The following is a 19,957-nucleotide window of genomic DNA, read 5'->3' as shown; positions in this document are numbered from 1 at the left end:
TAGTTTAAAAAGTAATTACCAAAGGTTGCATCCTTCTATATTCTATTTGTATCTAACTGCCTAATTTTCTTAAATTGCATGTTTTATTACTCAAACCAATTTGATTGGTTGATTGGTTGTAAATATCCTACGGTTGCAACTTTTTATTAATTGTGTTATGTACCTATTCATTTCTAACCGTTTTTAATGTTGTATTTACCAGTCTTACCTTTTCAATTCTATTTAAACAATCTTGGGTCGAATTTTAGACAAAAAAAAAAAACAAATGCTCGGTGTATCGCAATGACATACATGATCAAGGAGTTGTCTCCTCCACTATTATGAATTTCATTGGTCATAAAATTAAAGTTAACGCAAAGAGCCATATGTCCAAACAGTTCTCGCTTTGCTCTTTACTGTCCCTCCCTCTCCCTTTTTTTCTTTGTCCAAGGTAGACCTGGGCGTTCGGGTACCCGTTCGGGTCGGATCAGATAAATCGGATATCGGTTCTTTTTTATAACACCTCCTAGGTCCCATTTTAAGAAATTCTTAAATTCGGATCGGGATCGGATATAACACTTCGGTTTCGGTTTGGGTTCGGATTATACTGAAGTAACCATATATCAATTGGGTTCGGGTTGTTATGTATCGGTTTCGGATTTAACTGAAGTAAAATTCAAAAGAAGACAAACTAAACAAAAAATTCTTGTAACTTAAGCTTAGTAGTTAGTACAAATGTTTGCAAATTGATCACATTGACAAGTGAAACATGAAAAGTGATCACGTTTGGACATTATAGCAAATATTAGCAACATAAAGTAAATTGATCAAGTTAAGAACTAAGAAACATGCCACTCAAATTTAGTAAAAATGTTTGCAACAACACACCAATAGACTGCAACATAAGTCTCAAACCAAAAATAGCAACACAAATTTTTAAAATGAAAACTGCAACAAAGTCTCAAATCGAAAAGAAACAGAGGAAAACAGAAAACATCAACATAGACTGCAACATAGACTGCAACCAGCTTGTGGCGAAGGAACTTGGTCATATTTGGGAAGAGCTTACTCATGATAAGCTATCAATTCCTCTGATCCAAAGACAAAGATAGGCAGATCAATATACAAACCAAATTTAAGCAAATATATTACAAGTTATAATGTTAGATCACATACCTCTTTCAATTTTTTCTTGCTCTTCAATGTCCTCAAGAATTTCTTCACTTGTAAGCACCCTTGACTCACAATGAATGTCTTGCTTCAACCATTGCTCGGTACACATCAATACTTCAACCATGAAGTGAGTAAGGCAGCTCCTAAATGGGTCTATGATCCTTCCACCAGTACTGAACGCACTCTCGGATGCGACAGAAGAAACCTGCATTGCAAGGACATCCTTTGCAATCTGTGACAGTATTGGAAACTTGGTATAGTTTCTCCTCCAGAAAGAAAGAACATCGTACTCTACACCAACAATCAACTCTGGATTCTCAACTCCTTCTTTCAAGTACACATCCAGTTCATCCCGCTTCTCTTTCACTCCAATCTCCTTTAGCATGGACTTGTACCTTCTGTCAATCATCTTATAACCTATACCATCATCAACTAAATCAGGTGTTATCATGGAGAGTTCTCGAGAACTCTGAGATGCTTGAGTGTTGCTGGTAGTTGCTTGATCGGTCTGCCCACTTGATGACCTCATATGTCTTTCACTGTACTCCTTAAACAAACTCCGCAACACACTCATCACAGACTCATACATCTCTTTCCCTTCCAAGCTGTCCTCCCCATAAAGCTCATCAAAACACATCGTCGCAAGCACCATCTTCTTTGTTGGATCAAAAACTGCTGCCACAATTAACATCTTGTTGATGTTCTTCAATCCATCCCAATAGTTGTCAAACTTCTTGAACATCTCCACTGCCTTATCCTTCAGTTCAGGATCCATGCTTTCGCTCAGCGCCATCAGGTTAGTTGCTATGGTCACAATCTCTTCATAACACCGGTAAGCATTGAGAGATGTAGACGCAGAGACAACTAAGGTCGAGTTGTAGAAGATCACTAGAAACCTGCATAATCTTTCTATTGATCTCCAGTCATGGTAACGTGGAGGTCCTTCTCTCTTTTTTCCTTTGTCGGTCAGCTCCAAAAAATGATCGTTGTAGAGCTTATCTTCTGCCTCCATCTTATCAAACGCAACTCTGAACTTCAATGCCGTATTCAACATCAGATAAGTAGAGTTCCACCTAGTGGTAACATCTAAAGGCAAGCTTCCTCTAGTCAGTCTACCCGAATCAACTTTCTGCTCAAACGATGTTATCCTATTCCCTGAAGCTCTAACATAGACTATAGCATTACGAACCGCAATCACATTCTCATCTGCATCAGCCATCCCATCCTTCACAATCAAGTTAATGATGTGTGCACTACATCTCAAATGCATGAACTCTCTATCTAAAACTAAAGCATCTGGAGACTGTGAAGAGAATTCAGCGTGAAACCTTCTCAATGCAGATGAATTCGCAGTAGCGTTGTCAACAGTTGCGCAAAACAATTTATTGATTCCCCAATCAGCTAAGACCTCTAAAAGAACTCTAGAGATTGTCTGACCTTTGTGATCGATGACATGTTTGAACCCAATGATGAGCTTCTTCAGGCGCCAAGAAGAATCAATGTAATGAGCAGTCACCACCATGTAGCTTGCACCTGTGAGTAATAACATACACATTTAGATCAATTCGATTTTTTAAAATAACAGACATTAAGATCAATTCAAAGTTTTAAAACAACAGACACATTTAGATCAATTCGATTTTTTAAAATAACAGACCTTAAGATCAATTGAAAATTTTAAAATAACATACACATTTAGATCAATTCAATTTTTTAAAATAACAAACATTAAGATCAATTCAAAATTTTAAAATAACATACATATTTAGATCAATTCGATTTTTTAAAATAACAAACATTAAGATCAATTCAAAAATTTTAAATAACAGACACATTTAGATCAATTCGATTTTTTTAAAATAACAGACATTAAGATCAATTCAAAATTTTTAAATAACATACACATTTAGATCAATTCGATTTTTTAAAATAACAGACATTAAGATTAATTCAAAGTTTTAAAATAACAGACACATTTAGATCAATTCGATTTTTTTTAAATAACAAACATTAAGATTAATTCAAAAAATTTAAATAACAGACACATTTAGATCAATTCGATTTTTTTAAAAATAACAGACATTAAGATCAATTCAAAATTTTAAAATAACAGACACATTAAGATTGAAGAACTTACGGGTTACTTGAGCCACCCAAATATCAGTAGTGATGGATACTCTTTGCTTGTTTGCTTTAAACCACTTCTTCATAACAGCCTTCCTCTGCAAATACATCTTCACAATATCTCTGGTTGATGTTCTCCTTGACACAGGCTTCCACAATTTCATCTACATAAATGACATATAATGTTAGATACTCTATGTATAAGGTGGATATTTTTATAACAGTAGACTCTCATACCTTCTTACAAAAGTGTTTCCAAGCCACACCTTCTATCCAAGCTAATGGTAACTCCCCTATCACCATCATCTCATTGGTTGCTTCTCTGAAAGTTTCTTCACTGACCTTCGCATCCGCCAGATTGCCTTCTTCATCAATGACTTGTTGAGTAGAGCTTTGGCCATCTGAATGCGCAGAGTATTGCTTACATACAGTGAGATGCTTCAATAAGTTTGATGTTCCTGACTTTGATTTGCAACAGAACATCTTTTTGCAGTAATGGCAAAGGCATCTGTCCCGATTTTCCTTTGTCCTTTTGTAATGGCTCCAGATTTTAGACCTCGGAGGAAGAACTCTCGCAACTTTATTTCGATCTTCCGCTGCTCCACTAGCTCCAGAGGATTCTTTATGTTTTCCTCCACTATCAGGAGTAGCAAATTCTTCTTCTTCTTCGTGGTCAAGTTGAACTCGGTGAGGAGTTGATGATGAATCCATCTGAGACAAAAGAAAACCAGAAAATCATTTATCAATTGAACAAAGCTAATAAATGATAGCCTAAAACGATTCTAAATAAACCAAAATCCTAATATCCATTCATATACACAGAACCTGTAACAGAGCCTAAACAGAGTATTGAGATGAAGACAATTGAAAGATGATATCAACTCGTACCTGAGATCGATTTCGGGAAATCGCAGATGGTGGAGATAGAGAGAATTGTAGGTTTTGGTATTCAATCATGAGAGACTCTTTCAATTTAATAGGGTTTTCGAGAAGTGGAAGAAGAGGGATCGCCTCACCGTGAAAGGTTTTTCGAGAAGTGAACAAGATATGAAAAAAGAAACTTTGGAAATAACAATGCGTGTTACAACTTGTGTCTTGAGTACATTATATACACATTGGTATACATATACATTTATTTCGGTTATTTCGGGTTTATGTTTGGATTTCGGATTAAACCGAACCGTACCCGATAACCAAAGTATCAGCATATCAAAACCGATCGGGTATTTTCATGGATCCTTAACCGGTCGGGTTCGGGTTTTTCGGTTCGGGTTCGAGTTTGGTTCTGGATTATGGATAATATGCCCAGGCCTAGTCCGAGGTCATTTGATACTATGAAAAGTGGACTCTGACACGTAGAATAATCTCTCTTTGCATAATATTACATGTGAGGAACAAAGTTTTTGTTATAAAGAAGGTACTTAAAAAATCTCTTTGTTCTTTTTCTTCTCTGTCTCATGTCATGTTAAATTAACAAAAAAACACAGTAAATGTTTCAATACTCATTTATTTTATGAATTTGCGAGAGGATCAGCAAGATAACGTTTGGTTTACATATTTTCGATTAAATTATAATAATATAAAAATATTTTGAAGGGTTGAAAAACTGAGATTTTTTTTTGCCAACATGCAACTATTAGCAAAGGTTGTGTAAAATGTTTACATATATCATTTCATTATAAAATTATATTTTTACATCTAAAGAATGTATGTTTTTATTCTTTAAAATATATTAGTTTTAAGAGTTGTGTATTTACTCTATAAATTTTTTATATATAATAGCAAATCAGATTTTGCTGATTGATGGCGTCATCATTTTATAGGAAAAGTAAATTTAAATCCAATAGTCAGGTTTGTTTAACTTTTATGATCTAACAGATACAAATTTCTTTCGCTCTAAGTGAATTATGTCATAAAAATAACTATCATGTTTGGCCTTTTTTCCCAAATCGCCTTCCTCTCAAACAACACTACCCTGAAGCATCTCTTATCAATGCATATCTATGTTTAAAAAAAAATCTCATTCTTCCATTCTCACGTTATTTTTCACCCAAAATTACAGAATCAATTTATTTGTTTCGCAGTAATTCTAATTGCGACTGAAATTGAGTTGATGATTGTCACTTACGTCTATCTCTAATTTCAAGAGGCACTTTCTCGTATGTTACTTATTTGTTATCTCACGGAAACATATTCAATTGTTGGTTAGAGACAAATAAAAATGACGTAGAAACATCTTTTCTCAAGTTATAAGTTTGGATAATATTTACTTGCTAGATGGATCTTGGACAGCTTCGGCTCCGTTTAGTGGATGTGGATGGATCTGGTGGGACAGTGGAAGAAACATTCAATTGCTGGGGACAAAAAATTTCAATCGACGGAATCACTTTTGCATTCAGAAGTAGAAGCTATGCGGTGGGCAATGGAGAACATGCTTCAACACTCAACTTGCCAGAGTTTTGGGACAGACTGCAAGAAGCTGATAGCAATGATAAAAGAACCTCGTGCTTGGCCTAGCTTTGCGACGAAATTGGAAAGGATAGAGACGCTGATGATTTGCTTTCCGGATTTCAACATTATTCATGTTCCACGAGCGCGCAACCAGTTTTCAGATTTTTTAGCTAAGACTGTTAGATCCTTCCATAGGAAGATACATTTTATTGGTTGTTTTATTCCGGTCTAGTTATCCAGTTCACCTCAAGCTTGAGTAATAGAACGGACGTTTGACGTAAAAAAAAAATGACTTAGAAACCTAGAGTTTTATATATGTTCAATTCTCAAAGAAATATCTATGAAACAAAAGTCAAAAACACGTCTTACAATTTAATTTCTTTATTATAAGTTATTTTCATCTATATTTTCGTTGTTATTTTCATCTATATTTTCGTTAAGACCAGTTTTATTTATCAAAAATAGCACCTTTTAAGACTTGTGTATTTTCATATATTATATAATGATAGCGATTTCTTTAACTTTGTTTTCATCTATTATTGGTTTCATTTCTATAGTATTTTAAATTAAGTGCAGTCAAATCATCATCGTTCTATGTATATTACTTTTCTTTAACTATAGATATATTACGTTCGGAATTTCAATTAATAAAAAGTAAATTAATAATATGAACCTCAATTAATATTAAAAATTGTGTCTTTTCATTAAAAACTATGATTAGTTTATTTTTCCAATATGCAATTATTGAAAAATGTGTAAGAAGTTAAGATACCTTTTTTATCATAAAAATATATTTTTACAGCTAAGAATGTGTTTTCATTCTCTAAGATGTAGTATTAGTTTTAAGATTTGTATCTTTTTCATTATTAAAATTAAATTAATATGATATGAATCTTAATTAATGTTAAAAGTTGTGTTTTTCACGAAAAAGCTTAGATTAGTTTTGTTCCATGTTCTAAAACGCGAGCTGGGCGGACGATTAATCACCGGATACACGTGAAGCGGAGTAGAGCCGTGGCGAATTGGTGTTACTCGGCCAAAAAATCGGAATAATAAAAAAACTGATTTATTTTGTAGATTTTAGGTTTAGAATCATATATGTGTCTTAGATTTGATGTATTTTGACTATAACAAAACAAATCATTGAAATCGCAAAAAAAAATGAAAAGCGGCGGAAGTTGCAGATAACGGAGAAGGTTGAAGAAAAAAATTAATTTGGCCATTTGATAATTTATTTAACCTAAAAACTAAATTTTTTTTGACAAAATGAGTCCAAGCTACGTCGAACACGGGTTGAGTATTATTAAACACACGCTACTTAACCACTAGACTAAGAAACAACGACAATTTATGTACACATTGTTAATATATATACCCAAAATGAACATAAAAATTGTAAAATTACTCCCTGATTAATCTTTGTACAGTCTCCGATTAATAGATTCGACGGTAGGCCCTACTCGACCGCGCGCTTTGCGCCTACCGAGTTCTCAAACAAAGGTTTTGTTTTTCCAACATGCAACTACTGGAAAAAGTTTTATAGAAATATTTAGAAGTGTTTTTTATTTCATCATAAGAAAGTATTTTTACATCTAAAGAATGTGTGTTTTCATTCTCCAAAAATATATTAGTTTAAGAGTTATTTTTTATTATAAAAATTAATTATTTAAAAATTATAATAATATATATTTTAAATTGTCTTAGAATATCTCTTTTCATAATGTGTTTTTCATAATTAAAAATTAATAGGGTTTTTAGAGTTTTTCAAATGTCTAAAGATATGTCTTATCATCCTATAAATTATGTAAGTTTGTAGGAGTTATTTCTCGTCAAGTATGTCTCTGTTCATTGTAAAACATTTTGGTATTCAAGTGGTAGGCATGCGATGAATCATTGCAATTGTTAGTAATTATAATCTTTGGTGATAAATCATTTTGCTTTTGATGTTAACCAACCATTAGTCCTCTATTTAATGAGTTGTATGTATTAACAAATCACATCAAAAAGTCAAAATAATCACAAATAAACTAAAAAGGGGAAAAAACACATATGAACATAAATTTTATTTTGTTTTTCTTGCATTTTAGACTAAGCTTGAATTTTTTTTGAGACGCCCATAATATTCCAGAATACCATATAATATTCCAGAATACCAAAACATGTTGTGAGTACCAAATCAGCCAGAAGGCACAAAAAAATGTTAGAAACTATAAATTATAATTTAAAACCATATTTTAAATTGTAAATATATAATATCATAAAATAATTAAATTACCCAACTCATCAAGTTATCCAATTATTTTAAAGACATTTTATTTATTTTTAAATGTATATAAAAAGATATGAGAATAGAATTAAAAATCATTAAAACTTATGGGTTTTTTGAATGAAAATCAACATTTTAGACATTTTTCTAACCTCTTAAATATATGTGTAATTTTTCAAATAAAAAAACACATCTTAAGATGAAAGATAACTCTTTAAAAATCTCTGCAATATGTATGATGAAAAAAATACAACGTTATGAAAATATGCATCTATAGATATTTTTCTTTCAAAACTAATATTTTTTTAAGATGAAAATACATCATTTAATATTTGTTTGAAAAGACACATCAATTAATGTGATAATGAAAAGCCACATCATTTTTAAGACACATCATTTAATATGAAAATTTGTGTCTTTTCATTTTTACTAATCCCAATCAATAAATCATTACTCCATTTGTTTCAAAATAAGATACATTCTAGAGTTTTCACACTTATTAAAAAATACGTAAAATTTTGACAATAAATGCATTGTTTTTCGTGTTTAGCTATTTACTATGATTTTAAACCAATCAAAGTTCAGTAAATACAATTAATGTTTTTGAAATTTACAATTTACCATTATTACATACATTGAAAAAGTAGAATATAGATTTTTTAGAAATTTTTTTTTCTAAAACAGGAATCATTCTGAAACGGATGAAATATTATTTAGTGATGAACCATTACAACTATTTGTAATAGTAGATTTTAGTGATGAACCATCACAACTTTAATGCTAATTCTTGTTTCTATTGGTAATGGTAGACTTTAATAAAGAATCTTTGCAAATTTTGGTGACCATTATAACTATTGGTTAACCATTTCGATGTTTGGTTGTTAACCATTGTAACCCTTAGAGAGAGAGAGATCCATTTTCCAAATGATCATCAAAGATCTTTTGTAACCTACATAAACAGGAGAAATCTTATTTGTTATTTTTGTATCTTATCCTAAAACACGACAACTTTATTTATCAAATACTTTTTCAAAAAAATTATTTCTTGCGTGATTCAATCATTATCAACTAGAATTATTAATAATACCAATATATATATATATATATATATATTTAAAATTGTATCTTTTCATCTTTAAAATTACATAGGTTTTAATGGATGTTAATTTTGTTAATTAGTAATTTCTATTTATTCTTTTAAATAGTCCAAATGAATATCTAAAGATTTATCTTTTCATCTATTTCTTTCGTTAATGATCTATGAATGCATGTTTTTCTTAATTATTCAATTTTTTATACTATATTTTAAAGAAATATAAAAAAACTTCTACTACTTAACCAACCAACTTTCACAAATTAATTTTAGTGAAAATATAGTTTATACTACCGAACTACCACAAATTTTACGTTTTGGAATATGAATTATCTTTTTTCATTTACAACATTCCTAACATAGCTATGTTTTTTCCTAAATCTAAGCATTCTAATTATAACGTGTAATCATATTTTGACTGTACATACATTTTTATATAGTTTCAAGCAAATCATTACCAAAGAAGATCTCTTAACTTTATAAATTACAATATAAATTGAATAAATGATTAAATGTATAATATATTTGGTATTAATATATTTGTAGTTTTATTACAACAAATTTATAAATAATATATAGATTTTTAATATTATCAATAAAGAATATAGTTGTATGTAAGATAGTTTTACTAACACATGTATTTTCCAAAATGCAGTTGTACAAAATGTGGCATATTTTTGTTACAAAATGAGTTCCCGTGCGATATCGCACACGTTCTTTACCTAGTATTCATAATATTTTTTAAGAAGATGAACACAAGTCTCGCCTCTGTTCATGTGGAAAATATTCATCGTGGCATTTCTTTGTCTCGAAATGACTACTTTTCCAACAAGAATTCAGCTTGGTTTTGCATTTTAAATTTAGGTATTTTTTCTAGGATTCTAACTCCAATAATGGTGGATTTAAAAAATTCCTATTGCTATTCTCACTAGTTATCTTAATAATATAAAAAATAAAAGAAAAGTAAATAAAAACCATAAAACTCCATAAATATAACATGTATTGTTTTATAAATAGTTTAGTTCTTTAAAAGAAAATAAATTTAATCAAATATTTAAATTATATTTAAATACTAATGTAAATTTATTATAAAAACATTTTTTAAAAAATATTGCTAAGAATATTCTTAGACAATGTGTTGTTTTTTGCTCGTAGATTATATTTTTAATTTGAACTGTGTTTTTTTCATTTTAACTATGTTTCATTCGTTCAAGGTAAACCATCCGAGCGAATAGACACGCTTTATTAATTGACATGAAAATTTTATTTATTTTTTTCACCTTTTGAAATTTTTTGTTAATATTTATATGTAAATGTAATATATATTTTTATAATGTTTATATTTGTAACAATTGTTTTTTCATTTTTTATAAAATATTATTTATAAATAAATGGAATAATTAATTGTTATATAATTATAATATTTTACTGTAATAAATTTATTTTCAACCAAAGTCAAATAAATATGATGAGAATGACTAACAATGCTATAAAATTAACTTTATGAAGTTATCTTCACTAATTACTAATGGAATTGAATTAGTGTATAACAGTAATGTAATTTATATTATAAATATATAATAAAAACATAAAAATTATTTATTAAAAATTAGATTAGTGCATCGTCTAAAATGTTGGGCTGAAACTGTTGGTAACCACCGACTTGTAAAATATAGAATTTTATAAGAAGTATAATAATTATAGTTATGCTGCTGTATCATATATTACAACCAATATGTCATTATATTAAAGCATGCGAGCCAATTTGATTCATACGGAGTTTATTTCTCTATAGACTATGACATAATTTTCTGTATATAGGAAAATATGATTTGGCCTGCGCGTTTTAACTAATTACCCACGGTAAAGAAACATCTTTTCCTTTTTTTTTAAATCTATTTTCCATTTTTCGTAAATTCTGGAAAACATCTGCCACAGGCCTTGAAATCGAATCCATAACACCAAACTAAATATACAACCCTAGACTACTACTACCTTGATATTGCTTGCCCCTTGCCCACCTTAGAAAAAAGATCGAGTTAAATGAAATCTTAATAATTGTGTAAATTTCCTTAATTATATTTAAATAGATATATTTACTGTTAACATATATGTAAATAACTTATTTATAGAGTTAGGCATTTTGATAAATAAGCATATTGGCTAATGAATAATTTTGAGAAAGCTATTGTAATTTGTTTCAAACTTATCAAAATAACAGAGGTAGGATCATAATCCTGATGAATTATGATTTTTTAAATCTATTTTAATCTTTTATTTTTTTATTTATATTTTGGAAATATATGTTTTTTATTTGGGATTTTGGTTTAATAACAAAAAAAACCAAGAAAACTAGTCATGAACTTTGGGTTTTATTTTAAGGTTGTACGTTATGTTATTTGCTATTGAAAAGGAAGTTAAAAAAGACGCACAAATTCCTTCTTTGGATTGCATGATTCTGCTTTGACAAAATATAGTTCATTAGCATTTGTCTCCACTCCACGTGATTATTTATCTACTTGATGGTGGTCACGACTCACGAAGATGTTCAAGGATGATGGCTCCAATATATATACGGATCCAATGGAGTGATGATATGATGTTGTCGTGGATTACGAGCATTAACCAACTGATGGATTCACAGAATGAAATGAGACGACGGAGATTCACAACTACTATAGCATTCTTTACTGAATCGACGACCTTGCATTGACAACGCATAAACGCCATTGACGACCCTATGGTCAGGTATAAATAGCATTAAGTAACACCAGGCAAACACAAGACATAACATGTTGGCTAATATTTAGGCCAAGGCATTACAAAACATTAAGTGAACATATTAGAGATATATATCCCACATCGAGAATTCTAATGGACATTAAGTAATATATAAAAGATTAGAGCCAATCCACTAATTGCCAATTGGTTTTAAGTTGGAAGCCCATAATAAACATGAATCTAACATGGTATCAGAGCCAAGATCCTAAATACTCTAAACTCTTAATTAACATTAAAATTAACCCTTATGACCGGGTATAAAGGTCGTGATTAACCCTTCTAACCGGGTATAAAGGTTGTGTTAAACTCGCTCGACCGAGTATAAATGTCCTAAAGTTCCGAGATTTCTGGCCGATAAGAGCTATCATTTCGAGGAGGGTTATTAGGGATATATATCCCACATCGAAAATTCTAAGGGACATTAAGTAATATATAAAGGGTTAGAGCCAATCCACTAATCACTTATTGGTTTTGAGTTGGAAACTCATAATTAAACTCGAATCTAACAGAACAAGACTTAGAGCACCATTAACGCACAACCCCTAATTTGGGGTGCTTATTTTTTTTTTATTTATTTATTTATTTTTTTTTTGTCTGAGAAGAAAATAAAAAAATTTTAAAAAAAAATTAACGAATCGCGGGCTGCTACATGTTTATGGAGTCCGCAAACAGTGCAAGTATCTGAAAAACAACGCTGTTTATTTTGGCATTGGAAGCATCGTGGTTTATATTGTTTTGTGGAGCCTACACTTAAATCCCATGATAAACAACTGCGTTGCAGATGCTCTTATGCTATTGTCCAGAATATTTTACTGTGGCGAAGGAGTTGAAGAAGCAATTAAGCACAAGATTGAGTAAAAAACAACCACACAGTTCGAATTCCATAAGGAAAATTTCTAATTTGGTGCTACAAGTTTTCTATTATCACTTTCCCAAAAGAAAATGAGATTTAGAATCACGCCAGCCACCATTTTTCTCATGCTAACTTCACAGCCACTTAGCAAAATAGATTATATACACTGTTACACAAGGAAACAGTGGTCAGTGTCCGGCATATTTGTATAGACCGGCCTAAAGGCATCATGAAAATAACAAATATAAGTTACTTTACTGAATGATATATATGCGTCTTTCCAGTTTCTTTTCCATTTCCATTACGGCAAGCTATTAGTAGTCACAGACTCACAGAGGAAGAAAATGTTAAACAACAAGGGTTTCATCGACAGTGCCATGTGTAAATTGTTACCGAAACGCATTCAAGAAGAAGACAGTAATGCCTTTTGTCTGTAAGCAATTAATAGGGAGAAAAAAAGTCAAACCTACATGCATTGGATCTCAGCATGCATCTAACACTTTTCATTATTTTCACTGCAGATCAACAAATTAATACTTTTATTCGATTAGTGGCGTAATCAATAATGCAAATAAATAGACAGTGCAGATCAAATAATTTATACAGAACAAATGTAGATATAATTGATCAAACTAATTTATTGAATCATCATATTTGATTGATTGTTGAAAAAGTTAATCTAAATATATAATTTTATATTAACATTTTTTAAAAGATAATATATAAAATTATATATTTTATATATCATTTTCATAAATAAATTGTCTAAAAATAATTTATTAAATAAGAAAATATTAAACTTTATTTTGAGAGGATTTTTGTTTGGTTTGAAAGTGAAAGACATAAGTTAAGTGAATCTATTTATCAACAAATTAATGCCTAGTGTTAATATGTATGAAATTTATTTACTATTTTATGATTTTTATCTTTTTTGTAATGCATATAAATGAAGTAATATATGCATCATATATGTACAACATTTTATATTTAAAATGTTTCTTGTTTTTGTGATTTTTTCGTTTAAATTTGTTTTGTTCAGTTTTTTTTATCAAAGACAGCGTCACATCAAAAAAGCCAAAACAAACTTTTGACAAATAATCTAATCCATTAGAAAATATACTCTAACATATATGACTATCGAAAAAAATCAATGATGAAGTACAAACTGAAATTTGGTTGAATGTTGCCAATACATTAATATCAAAATGATCTTGTTTCACATTTTTAACAATCGAGGTGCGTTCCTTCATCAGAACGGATGCTTTCACTTTCATTGTCTACACATAAAAGTTCTCCAAATAAGGATATATCTTTTTTGGTTAAATCTATCTCGAGAAAGATCCCTTCAAAAAATCTTGTTCTAAAACCCGTTGAACAACTTGCGAAAACCATTACAACAAATATCGGAATAAAAAAAGTATATCTCCGATTACAGAAGTTGGAGGAAAACAAAAACATCACGGAAACTTTGAAAGAAACAAACAGAATATAACCATAATACTAGAAAAAAAGAGAACTATTGGAAGAGAAATCTCAGTTCAGGTGATAAGAAAGTCATTGGTGCAGACACAAAAAAATCTCCATTTTCTCTTCCTGATGGCTTGGGATTTTCTCACTTTTGGTTGTTTAAAATCAATGGCTTGTCCTCCGATTAAGAAGTTAAATGTCATATAAATACTACACTACTAAGAATTTCATGTGCCATGCGCATAAATAATACTTTTAAATATAATATATTTTATTTTAAATGAAATTTTTAATTTACATTTGGATAATATTATTTTATATTTTAACTTAAACGTTTTGAAGTAAAATAAAATCATAAATATATGTTTGAAGTTTTGTTTCTTTTGATTTGGTTTAAGTATTTCATTTTGATTCTGTTTAAATTTAAATAGAGTTAAAATTACATTTTATATATTATTTTGTTTTTAATGATGATTTATTTTAAATATATCTCTTATGACCTAGTTTTAAATATATCAATATTTAAATATATAAATTCTAATAAATTTTGGATTTTTGTTTGTTTAGTTAAAATAAGTTAAACTAGGAAAATCAATTTGTTAAATAACCTAATGAACCGATAAATTTAAATATAATTTTAATAATTTAACTATGTAAAAAATATTTGATTAGTGTTGCTTTAGTTTTGTAATGCACATTTATAATTACCTTTTGTAATGCACATTTATAATTACCTTTTGTAAAATCTATTTATTTATACAAAATATGATATACAAGTTGATGTAAAAATTATATTAGTAATTATATTTAGCTCATTATTTATTAATGTGATATATATATATATATATATATATATATATATATATATATATATTTAATATTGATATATGAGTTTTAGTTATTAATATATTTAATAGTCTTGTCAAAAATATATATATATAGAAATTTACATTAGTGATGATATAAGAGTTAATAGTCATTATACCATATTTTAAATTTTTTACCATATATATAAAATTTTAAAAGGAAAATTATATATGTCACAATTATGTTAATGCTTTTTTATATTTTTGCAAGCCTTGTCATTTTTATATTAAATATGATGATGACACATATGCAAATCAATTCACAAATTATGTTAGGGATATCCATTTTAAATAAGTTGGATTTATTCTGCACATTTGTTCAAAGTCAATAGCATGTCCATTCAGATATATCCTTTTCTTTAAGTATCTTAGCAATAAAAGAAAAAAAAAATAAAGAAAGAAACTCAAAGTTTATCAAACAAGATTTTGCTAGATATCCATCAGAATTCTCTTTGACACATGTTTATTTATAAGTGGATTTATTCTTTACAAGTTGATAAAACATAATCCAACCACAAAACGCTTTACAAATAAGCCATGCAAATACACAAATCACTCAAAAGTTAAAACACTCTTCATAAAAGCCATTTCTTTCTCTCCCATAATCTCTCTCAATGGCTTCTAACCATAATACTCTTACTTCTTCAAGAGTAGCGATCATCGGTGCTGGTGTCAGCGGCTTAGCAGCTGCTAAACACTTAGCTCGACATAACCCGACCGTGTTCGAAGCCTCGGATTCGGTCGGAGGTGTTTGGAGGAGCTGCGCTTACGGGACGACTAAGTTACAATCGCCTCGAGCCAGTTACGAATTCTCTGACTTTCTATGGCACGATAGGAATAATACTGCTTTCCCAACTTACGTTGAGATATTAGATTACTTGGAATCGTACGCTAAGCATTTTGATCTTTTCAAGTTCATCAAGTTTGGCTCTAAGGTCATTGAAGTTAGGTTCAACGGTGAAGTTGAAGCTCCACTGATGGTTGGCCTCGGTGATTACGGCAACTTGTTGCCCGGAAAACCTGTCTGGGAAGTCGCTGTTCAGACCAGAGATAGAAATCCTGAAGATATTCAGGTTAGTCTCAATTCTTTTACATGCTTCCTTCTCATATATTTGCATATGTATGCTTTCATGCAGATCCATCTGCTTTCTCATATATAATTTTTATTCTAAAATAATAATAATTAGTTTGTACGTACTTTTACGTCTAATTTTGAATTATTGTGTGTATGTGCAGTGGCATGCATTTGAGTTCGTAGTCATATGTACCGGAAAATATGGTGATGTACCAAGAATACCGATGTTTCCTTTGAAGAAAGGGCCGAAAATATTCAATGGGACAGTAATGCATTCGATGGATTACTGCAAGTTAGAGAAAGAAGAAGCTTCTCATCTCCTTCGTGGCAAGAAAGTCGCCGTCGTTGGCTTCAAGAAATCCGCCATTGATTTGGCTTTAGAGTCTGCTATAGCTAATCAAGGTATATATATATATATATATATATATATATATTTGATCAAACAAAAAAAGGTATGTATAATTCAACATAATTATGATTACGGGGGTTGCTCCAATTAGTTCATAACTTTATCAGTGGTTTACCATAGTATCATAATCCCTAATATAGTTTTATATTCTTGTTCTACTTGGATCATGATTCTGTTTTGCACAACCAAACCGTTTCTCACAAGTTTGGAACTAATAGATATTCAATATAATTTACTTTTTCTTCGATCATTAAATATAAAATTAAGATGATTCCAGAAAGAACAAAATATTTAAATATCGCAGGAGAAGGAGGACAAGCATGCACAATGGTGGTGAGAACACCACATTGGGTGATTCCGCATTACTGGATTTGGGGCTTACCATTCTTCTTGTTCTACTCAACTAGAGCTTCTCAGTTCATCCATGATAGGCCTAACCAAAGCTTCCTTAGAACCCTCTTTTACCTCCTATTCTCACTTCTGGTTAGTGATTTTAATTTTGCCTCTATAAATTGCACAATTTTATGTGGATTGTCTAACTTCTTGTAAACATGAAAAACAGCGTACTGTGGTTTCCAAATTCATTGAATCATATGTTATGTGGAAGCTTCCTCTAAAAAAATATGGTCTTAAACCTGACCATCCTTTTGAAGAAGACTATGCTTCTTGTCAAATGGCTTTAGTACCGGATAATTTCTTCGAAGAAGCAGATAAAGGGATGATCCGGTTTAGGAAAACATCAAAATGGTGCTTTTATGATAAAGGGATTGAGTTTGAGGATGGGACTACGCTAGAAGCTGATGTTGTGATACTCGCCACTGGTTTTGATGGAGACAAAAAACTCAAAGCCATTATTCCTGAACCTTTTCGAACTTGGCTTGAGTTTCCATGTGGTCTCATGCCTTTGTACAGGTACTTCATTAAATCTAGTCCAAAAAATTTCAATGAATAGATAACACCGATATTGTAACCGAAAAGCTAATGCGTTGGTGAAGCCTATATATAATATTAATTTTTGTGCTGTTTGAAACTCAACCGTTGGTTATAATAGCATATACTAAAAAATAAATTTCAGGGCAACAATCCATCCATTGATACCAAACATGGGCTTCGTGGGATACGTTCAAAGTAACTGGAACGTACGCACAGCAGAGCTAAGTTCCATGTGGTTAAGCCGGCTCATGGATGAGAAATTCAAATTGCCGAGCAAAGAGAAAATGTTGGACCAATTCTTTAAAGAAGTAGAAGTGATGAAAAGGTCGAGCAGATTCTATACAAACCACTGCTTTTCTACTTTCATTATCCAACATGCTGATGATCTGTGTAATGACATGGGACTCAACCCTTGGCGAAAATCCAACTTCTTCCATGACGTATTTTGTCCTTATGGTTCTCAAGATTATCGATTTCATCAAGAAGAAACTTAAAATTTAGTTTTATGTTTGTTTTTTAATTTCTTCTTTCCAAAAAAATAATAAAAATAATGGAAATTTATGTGCTAGTCGGAAAGAAATGCTTTTAACCAAGGTGTAAAATAGAGAGATCAATACCAAAATTGATATTGTGACTTCACTTGTATCTTCATAGCATCACTCTAGTGTTAGTATTTGAGTGACTTCTTAGATTGACTTTTATTTTTATTTAAAGAGAGAGATTGAGTACCGTTTTCATTTGATATACTTTGAGAATTTATTGAAATAGTTATCGATTACAAGTTTTGTTATGACTATTTTGATCTTTATTTTTAATTTAACTTTAACAACATAGCTAAACTATATTAACGATAATATTAAATTGCTAAAAAAATTAATGGTATATATCTTAGGTTGAGCTGCTCTCAAGTCTCAACCTCTATATTATTAAAAATGAAGTATCTTCTGGTATTGTTTGAAAATTTGGATAACATTATAAATGAGAATTGTTTGTAAACATTGATATATAAAAAACAAAGGTATAATATCAATTTAGTAATTTTATTAATATAATTACATTAATTGTTTTTTCATATTTCACTCAATTTAACAATTTTATTAATTATATTACATTAACAATACATCATTAATTATATTACCATAATAATAATAATGCAGTTTTTATTTATTAGTAAATCAGCATTAACTTTATGTTAATTATAAAATCAAAAATATAAAATAACCGGATTTTTCATATGGTTAAACGTTCGGTTTAGTTTGTTTTACTAAAATATTTTTAGTTATTTTTGTTTCAGTCGGTGGAAAAATATGTAGCCAAAAACATAATTCAAAGACATGTTTGTGAATAAAATAATAAATTAAATCAAAATAAGAAAAATGTATTTCATTTATTGTCACTTAATATTTTACTCCATATAATTATTTTACTAAATAAAAAAACTCCTTTTATTTCACTTACTTAAGTCAAACGCATAAAAAGAGTCATTTTTATTAGTTTATAAAACCAGTTAGATATGAACATTGATTATACATTTAGGTATGAGTTGTTCTTTTCGAGTATCGCTTTTTTTTTTTAAATTAGACCCGCTTGAATATTATAAATTTATGTGTGGGTTTTTAGTTGGATCCTTCTGGGTCTAGATGAATTTGTTTCTGATGTATATAAACTTAGAAATATCTAAATAACAAATGTATCTGAAACGGATTCAGATATTTGTACCAAAAATAACCATATTATCCGATTTGATCCAGGTCTTTTGAATACAAGTAGTTATATTACGACCCATCTAAAATATATAACACTAATTATGAAAAACAAATATTAATATATAAAAATGTAAGAACCAATATCCACATGGATGCGCGGATCAATCTCTAGTTAAATAATTAAAAGAGTATTAAAAATTATTTTTACAATAAAAGCTCATGTAGTCGTACATACATGATTTATTCAAGGGAAGTTTACTAAAATGACATAAATTAATTGTGTTATTACTAGAATAACTCATATATTTTGAAAATTATTAGAATATTTTTCTGGTCGAAATTACCCTTGTCCTTAGTTATAACAAAAAAAGTTATTACCAAAGTGCCCTTAACATTTGATCGACGACAGATTTATTTTTTTGAAAATAAATCTGTCAAATAATAAGTCTGTTTATAAAATCTGTATAGAAGAAAAAATCAACCGTTAAGGTGGTGTCATACTTTCTTAGAAATGTCAGATTTGTTTTCACGGCAGAGTTAATTGTCCGAATAGAAAACAAAATTTTAAGAATATGTCTGTCGAATGAGGTAGCAGATTTGTTATAAGTAGTAGATGTTTGTGGTCAACTTATTTTTTTATGTACCGACTTATTTTCTTATGTTCGATTTATTTTCTTATGGCAGAGTTATATATCCGACTTAAAATTGTTGGTAGACTTTTTGTTTATGTGGTGGCAGATTTTTTAATTTATGTTGTGACAGATTTATCAACGGAAATATG

At 29.8% G+C, this 19,957-nt stretch overlaps 1 protein-coding gene across 1 annotated transcript; it reads left to right on the top strand.

Annotated features, from left to right (window-relative positions):
* The first annotated feature begins 15,512 nt into the window (after positions 1–15,512).
* Positions 15,513–18,109, top strand: LOC106365293 (probable flavin-containing monooxygenase 1). Its single transcript, XM_013804742.3, has 5 exons — positions 15,513–16,126; positions 16,290–16,530; positions 16,842–17,020; positions 17,100–17,449; positions 17,613–18,109. The coding sequence occupies exons 1-5, from the start codon at positions 15,668–15,670 to the stop codon at positions 17,962–17,964; spliced, it is 1,581 nt and encodes a 526-aa protein (XP_013660196.2). The 5' UTR covers positions 15,513–15,667; the 3' UTR covers positions 17,965–18,109.
* Positions 18,110–19,957: the final 1,848 nt, after the last annotated feature.

The sequence above is a fragment of the Brassica napus genome, chromosome C8 (assembly GCF_020379485.1).
Source record: "Brassica napus cultivar Da-Ae chromosome C8, Da-Ae, whole genome shotgun sequence".
Classification (NCBI taxonomy): domain Eukaryota; kingdom Viridiplantae; phylum Streptophyta; class Magnoliopsida; order Brassicales; family Brassicaceae; genus Brassica; species Brassica napus.
The sequence above is the reverse complement of the archived record's forward strand: the minus strand, read 5'-3'. Positions and strand labels throughout refer to the sequence as shown.

What these genes read in the sequence shown, in the direction of transcription:
- LOC106365293 (XM_013804742.3), top strand. Translation starts at nt 15,668, where the DNA reads ATGGCTTCTAACCATAATACTCTTACTTCTTCAAGAGTAGCGATCATC. An exon ending in GTCTGCTATAGCTAATCAAG is followed by an intron (nt 16,531 to 16,841) that starts GTATATATATAT and finishes TAAATATCGCAG; the next exon opens with GAGAAGGAGGACAAGCATGC. An exon ending in GGTCTCATGCCTTTGTACAG is followed by an intron (nt 17,450 to 17,612) that starts GTACTTCATTAA and finishes AATAAATTTCAG; the next exon opens with GGCAACAATCCATCCATTGA.